We start from the raw sequence: 6,586 nt of genomic DNA, 5'->3' as shown, positions 1-6,586 counted from the left end.
ATGATGAGATATTTTTAATTAAAACATGGACATTTTGGGTATTATGTTACAAGACTCTATATGTTACTTCTGTTTTAGCAGTCTTGGTTTTAAAACTCCTGGCAGGGAAAGGAAGGGAGGGTGTCATATTATTACTCTTCCTACCAGATAGGGATACAAGTCTAGGTTTTCTTCTCAGTCTCTGTTGACACCTGAGGCCAGGAGGTGCGTTTTACTGATGGGCAAGGGTGGGCCCCCTCTTGGGTAGGGTTACCTCATTACTGCTCCCCTGACAACAGTGGGGGATGGCCTCGCTACCTCTGGGTGGTGCTCAAAGCCCTGCCTCTCCCCTAGGGCTTCTCTGACACCACCCAGTGCAGGAGGTGGAGGAGGTATGTGTTGTGGTAGTGGAGGCAGAGGTCCAGGTTCCCCAAGTGATCTCCCGGGTCACTGCAGGAGGCCTGTAACTGGTTTCTTGTTCAACCTGCTCTGACATGACCTGGTAGGAGGCCAAGGCATGTCATTAATCCTATTAAGGGAGGAAGTCTAGGCTCCCCACTCAGCTTCTGAGAGTGTGGGTGATGAGATATCTAGTGTTCTCTCTGCTGTTTAGCTGGAGTCCAGTGGTCATTGTCTAAAATTTTATTACCTTGCTAGTTTTCCCTTTTCTGATTCTCTGGCTTTGTGGATGCTTTAAAATTGATCATTTTAAGCCTTATGAATTTTTAACTGCCGTAAGATATATCGGAAGTTAAAGAAAAGACTTTATTGAAATTTTAAACAGTATTTTTTTATGTATTAAATTAATTTTGTTTTTATGTGTTTTTTTTTTTACCCTGCTCAAAGGTGAAGATTTTGCAGAAGTACATCAAAATTGGAATGCTCATAGCTCTTCTTCAGAGCATTCACAGGGATATCGAAACAGAGAATTCACACCAGGATTTTCCCGGGGTAGATATGCTCGACCTTGCCATGGCAGGCCCCCACCTCCACAGTTTTATAACTCGGAGCATATGGTACCTCAGGAGACTTCAGGATTCCCACCTCAGAGACAAGATAATCTTATGCCACAGTATCCCTTTCCTCCTCCAGGGTTTGACATGCATAATTTTTCACTCCCTCCTCCACTACCACCACCACCTCCACCTCCACCACCTGCATTTGTAAACATGGGTTGGCCTGCACCTAACATGCCACCTCATCCATTATATCCCATACCATACTCCATACCCCCACCTCCTCCCCCTCCACCCCTGCCTCCCTCCTCCTCTGCTGGAGATAGTAATTCTTCTCATTTTGGATCTTACTATTAGGTAAATATGTGCATTACCAGAGAAATGTATAAATTTTTTTTTATTTTATATGGGAAAGCTTTTTCTTTTATATAGGAAGAATTTTTTTTTAAGAGAGAGATTATGGCTCTAGATTTTTAATACATTGTGAAAAACTGAATGTTTACTTTAGTTATAAGTTGATATATATTTATAACCTTTGTGAAATTGTATCCATATGAAAATTTCAATTTAGATTTGTAGGGGAAATTACAATTATGTAATATTTAATTAAAACTTAATCCATGTTTAATAAACAATATATATAGGTTTAAGAATAGATTCTGAAGCAACTTTTATCATGGATGAAAACATACTGGACATACTGATTTTCTTGTTGGTCTATCTGAAAATATGATGTTGAAGTCTTATTGAGAGTCTTTAAAATAAACTATTTTTATAAATTTAGACTTTGGAAGTTGATTTTGATTGCAAGTGCAAATTACCAGTAAATTTGAATGTTCTGATGAAACCAAAGAAGTGAAGGGCACAGAGAAGGAAAGCCTTGTATGTTGGTGAAGCTGTGACTATAATTATAGCTTTTTATTATCTGTGCAGATTTCCATTATTTGGGCACTATTCAGTAGACTTTACTATTTAACCATTTAAAGGAACACAAAGATTATTGGCAATATAGTATGTTATTATTCACACTAAAAGGCATTTGACCCCATACTAAGAGATTATATCTTCCATATCCATTTCCCAGATTCTCACATGCCTGGCACAGCTTAGGTGCTTAATAAATATTTAATGAGCCCTAGCTGGTTTGGCTCAGTGGATAGGGTGTTGGCCTGCAGACTGAAGGGTCCCGGGTTCGATTCTGGGCAAGGGCGCATGCTTGGGTTGCAGGCTCAATCCCCAGTGGGGGGCATGCAGGAGACAGCCACTCAATGATACTCTCACATCATTGATGTTTCTATCTCTTCCTATCTCTCTGAAATCAATAAAAATATATTTCAAAAAAATAATAAAATATTTAATGAATGACTGAATTTAGAGTTTTTAATCAAATGACCAGTGAATATTACTTTACATTCTGAAATGTAAATGTATGGGAAATTATGGAATTTTAGAAATAGAGACCTTAGAAGTAGTCTAAACTAGTCCTCATTTAACAAGAAAGAGCCTAGCTAAGGGTCAAAAAGGTTAAGTGTCTTAACTCAGTGAGGTAACAAGGAGTTAAAGCTAGCTTTATTCATTCTCAGATCAATACTTTGTGTGAAGTTGGTGCTTCACAAACTCCTTGACAGTCTTAGAAAATAATATTGGCATACACATCGGGGTGATCAAGACCACTTTCATCACAAGCCCGTAGACTCTGGTTGCACTGGGCCCCTTTTCACCTCCCCATGGGCAGAGGGGTCTCTGCCGGGTTTCTCCGGCACAAGCTGAGAAGCTCTTGCTCTGATGTACACTGACTTCATCATGTGTCATACTTGGTTACTTTTTCTTGAAATGTAGTTCCCTTTAGGAGTTACCTTCATAGGTTACGGCAATCTTTTTCTGATTGATAGGATATTGTCAGAGTTAAATGAGATTACATCTGGAAACACTAAAAAAAAAAAAAAAAGACTTTTGTACAATGGGAAGAGTAAGATGTTACCATCCAGGAATGATAAATCAAGTTGTTTTAATGACCATGGTATCTGACAGTAGATATTTAATATCTAAAGAAACAGCTGAATGATACCATTTAATATCTGCTTTCAATGAAGTTGCTACCTAAACATCTAGATTCAATTTGCCTTCTTCCTTATACTTAATTCAGGGTTTTTGAAACGTCGGGGTGCCTAGAAATCACCTATAATTATCACCTGAGTTGTGGGTAGCTTGTAAAAAATGCACATTCTTGGACTTTATCCCAAATTCAAATCCAGTAGATCTATGAGTCTTAATAAACTATTTAACAGATACCCCTCTGGGTGATTAACTTCAGGATTTATTCTTAGTCTGTATAGATTTCAGCATAAAGATACTACTACAGTTTCTTGGCCATTGAATGGAACTTCAGGGAGTGCTGTTTGGAGTAGTGGTGAGGATGAGGGAGTTGATAGGGAAGAGAGAGAAATAAAACCATAGCTTCTTAAATTTTATCTGTATCATCTCACATGGTTTTCAGAGCTGTATTTTGTCAACTACATCTGTCTGTGGAGATGAGGAGTACCTATTGTCTCTCTTACCAGGAAGAGAAATACTGTTTTCGTATCCCCACCTTGATCTTAGAGTGTTACTTTTAAAATTGTGTGGCCCTAGATTTTTAAAAGTGCTAGCTGGTATAAAGATAAATACAACATTCTACTCAGTTTCTTACCTCAGAGAATTCTAGCTAATAAAAGTGATATGCAAATTGACCGTAACTCCATGATAGATGGAGGCGCCCACAGCCAATAGGAGGGAATATGCAAAGATGGCAGTGGCCGGGCCAGGAAGCTTGTGATGAGGCAAGCAGATGAGCAGCACGATGAGCGCCATCAGCAAGCCCATGCTGGCCGTCCACTGCTGCGACAGTGGCGTGGGGCCCTTGCTGGCGGGGGGCGGCAGTAAGGCAGGTGCCAGCAGTCTTGCCGCTGTGGCCAAGCTGTTGGGGAGAGGCAAGGCCAATGACAGGTTGCAGGGCTCCGAGGTGCCCAGGACGAGTGCCCCCGCGCCCATGCCAAACTGCGGAGGCCAGGGGCAGGGGGTGTGGTGGGGTTGGGCCAGATGTGGCAAGGAAGCAATGATTAGTGCATCGACAGCTAATGCTGAACACCCCAGAGGTTGGGGCAGCTGGGCCTGTGGAGGGAGGTCGCGGCCAGGTCAGGGCAGCTGCGGTGTGGAGCCAGAGGCATGGGCACCCGGTGCCTTCCCTGCTGGAGCTGCACACTGTCTCCACCGCCTCTGCTGCTGGAGCCACTGCCACTGCTGGAGCAGCTGCCAGGACCTCAGCCTGATTCTGAGCATGCTGAGCCCACAGCCCAGGCATCTAACACCCACCCCACCCCACTCCCACTCCCCAAGCCAACCTCAGGAGCGGCATGTCAGACTCCTGCATTCAACCTGGGCAAAGGCATGCCCTTATCTGTCTCCCCCTACCCCCCACCCCAACTCCCTGCATCCTCCTCGCACCCACAGTTCAGAGGCTCTGGGAAGTCCGCTGCAGATCTCCTAGCCAGCACCTCCTGGCGCAGGTGCCTATAAGCGCACCCCTTTCTGCACCCGCTGGTTCTGACATCCCGTCTCCCCAAGCTCCCTACAGCATCTGGCGCTCACCATCTCTGCCGGCTCCCGAGACCCCTACTCTCTCCTGCACCCCCACTCTCTCCTGCACCCCCACTCTCTCCTGCACTCCGTTCCTTTCTGCGCTTCTTTTGCCTCCTGCGTTTAGCTCCCTCCTGCGCCCCCGCTCCCCTGGCTCCCTGTCTACTTCCAGGGCCCAGATTTCCAGCCAGGCGAGCCCATGCTCCCTGTGGCAGAGAGGGAACCTCGGTGTTCTCTAAGTACCCGAGAGCTTTGGACAGCCTGTCTACAAGGGTTGGAGGAGGTTGGCTGAGAGATTGTTCCTCAGGTTGGGCAGCCTAGTGGAGTGAGTGTAAAACCCTTTCCCCTCTAGCGGGGACCCAGTCAGCCTACACCCTGCCAGCTCCGGGGATTGAAAGTGGGTGTTTGTGGTTAGAGGAAACTCCAGACGAGCGCCTGGCTAAAGCAAACCGCATCTGTCAGGAATGCTCTCTGGGCGCTGTTCTTGAAAGGAGCCTGTGTTCTACTGTGATAGATGCAGCAAGGAAGCCATGATTAGTGCATCTGACAGCTAACACTGAGGACCAGAAGGAAAAACACACACTCCCAGGCCCAGCTGGCCAATCTAAGTATGATGCAACCCTGTGTGCCTGTATAAACACAGATTTCAGATTTCTTGGTTGTTTTCTCCTTTTGCCCAAGTTCCCAGATTCTCAAATTCTAGGATTAGTTTTGGGAGGGATGAGAGAAGAAAATATGTAAATACTCAGAAGGATTACAATCAGATAGCAGGTGAGAGGATAGCCATACTTTTTGAGTTGGCAAATGAATCGGTTTGAAACTCGTGAGCCTGGCCTCTGGCCAGGCCAGGTGCGGAACCCTTGCATGGTTGCAGGCCAGGCTGAGGGACACCTCCCCCCGCTCACACACACACAAATTTCATGCACCAGGCCTCTAGTTGTTTCTATTAGCCTTTTCCTATGATAGATTAACATTCACATGATTGAATGTGGATGAAGCCTTGCGTGTCTGCAGTTGTCAATGTGTGAAATTAAAATTATTGCCTAAACCAATATTTGTTTTATTGAATTGAGTAACACTGTGTTCTCTCTATTTTACAGAAAAGATAGGTCCATGGTAGCTGGATACTTGCCACTTATTAGAAATAGGTATTGAGACTGTCCAGTGGAAACTGGAGTAAAATGCGCACTTTCAGAACTTACCAAAGAACATTTCTTAAAAGCCGTGGAGTTAAGTTGTAGCGTAGACACCAAATGCAGCCATCTTTTCTTTAATTATCAATACTAACTGGAAATGGGAGATGGCAAAGAAGAGTATACATGTTTTCTCTTTCTCTTCCCACCCACATCCTGATACGTTACTCCCTGCCCTCTACCCCCACTACTTTTTTATCATTTTTTACAATCTGTCTTTATTGTTGAAAGTATTACAGATGCCCCCTTCCCGCCACTCCATTGGCCTCCTCCGCCCTGCTCCCATTACCCCTATTACTTGTTTGCTACTTTTTTGGTTGCTTGCTTTGAGTTGGTGAGCACTATGTAGATTAAAAAATTCAGGACATTTGATGGATATGAGATGAGTAGAATCTGGGTTCTGGTCTACTGTAATGTAAAATAGATAAGTGGCATTTTAAATCCCCAGGTGCTAAAGGCAAGATTTCTTAAGATAACAGTCATAATGATTTGGAAAGAGATAGAATCTTAGGCATAATGTGTCATTGATATATATTCTATTTCAGCAGTAATGTTGCCATTTGCATTCAATTTTATCATTTACATAAATTTTAGGATAATATGAATAACTGGTTTCATTGCTTTCTACTAGTTCTTTTACACAGTGTCCCATCATTGAGTTATTTTCTGTTACAGGAAAGGCAACGCAACCCTTTGGATGACACAATTCAGGGAATTTAAGAGGAAGAGAAGTTATTCCTTATGTGTTTACTTGTCACTCTTGCCCAGTTGGTTTGGCGAAGGCTAGAGAAAATTTTTAACTTATGAACTCTTGACATGCTCAAGGTATTCAAAATAGCTATG

The 6,586-nt window shown here is 43.6% G+C and overlaps 1 protein-coding gene across 1 annotated transcript in view; it reads left to right on the top strand.

Moving 5' to 3' along the window:
* Positions 1-1,718, top strand: part of NAF1 (nuclear assembly factor 1 ribonucleoprotein) — a 51,601-nt gene extending 49,883 nt beyond the window's left edge. Inside the window, exon 8 of the mRNA XM_015568698.1 lies at positions 826-1,718. Within this exon, the coding sequence (XP_015424184.1) occupies positions 826-1,292 (467 nt within the window). The 3' untranslated portion in view covers positions 1,293-1,718. The remainder of the gene's footprint in view (positions 1-825) is intronic.
* Positions 1,719-6,586: the final 4,868 nt, after the last annotated feature.

Source organism: Myotis davidii, unplaced genomic scaffold (genome assembly GCF_000327345.1).
Source record: "Myotis davidii unplaced genomic scaffold, ASM32734v1 scaffold225, whole genome shotgun sequence".
NCBI classification, from domain to species: Eukaryota; Metazoa; Chordata; class Mammalia; order Chiroptera; family Vespertilionidae; genus Myotis; species Myotis davidii.
Note: the sequence above shows the minus strand (reverse complement) of the source record. Positions and strands in the feature narration are given on the sequence as shown.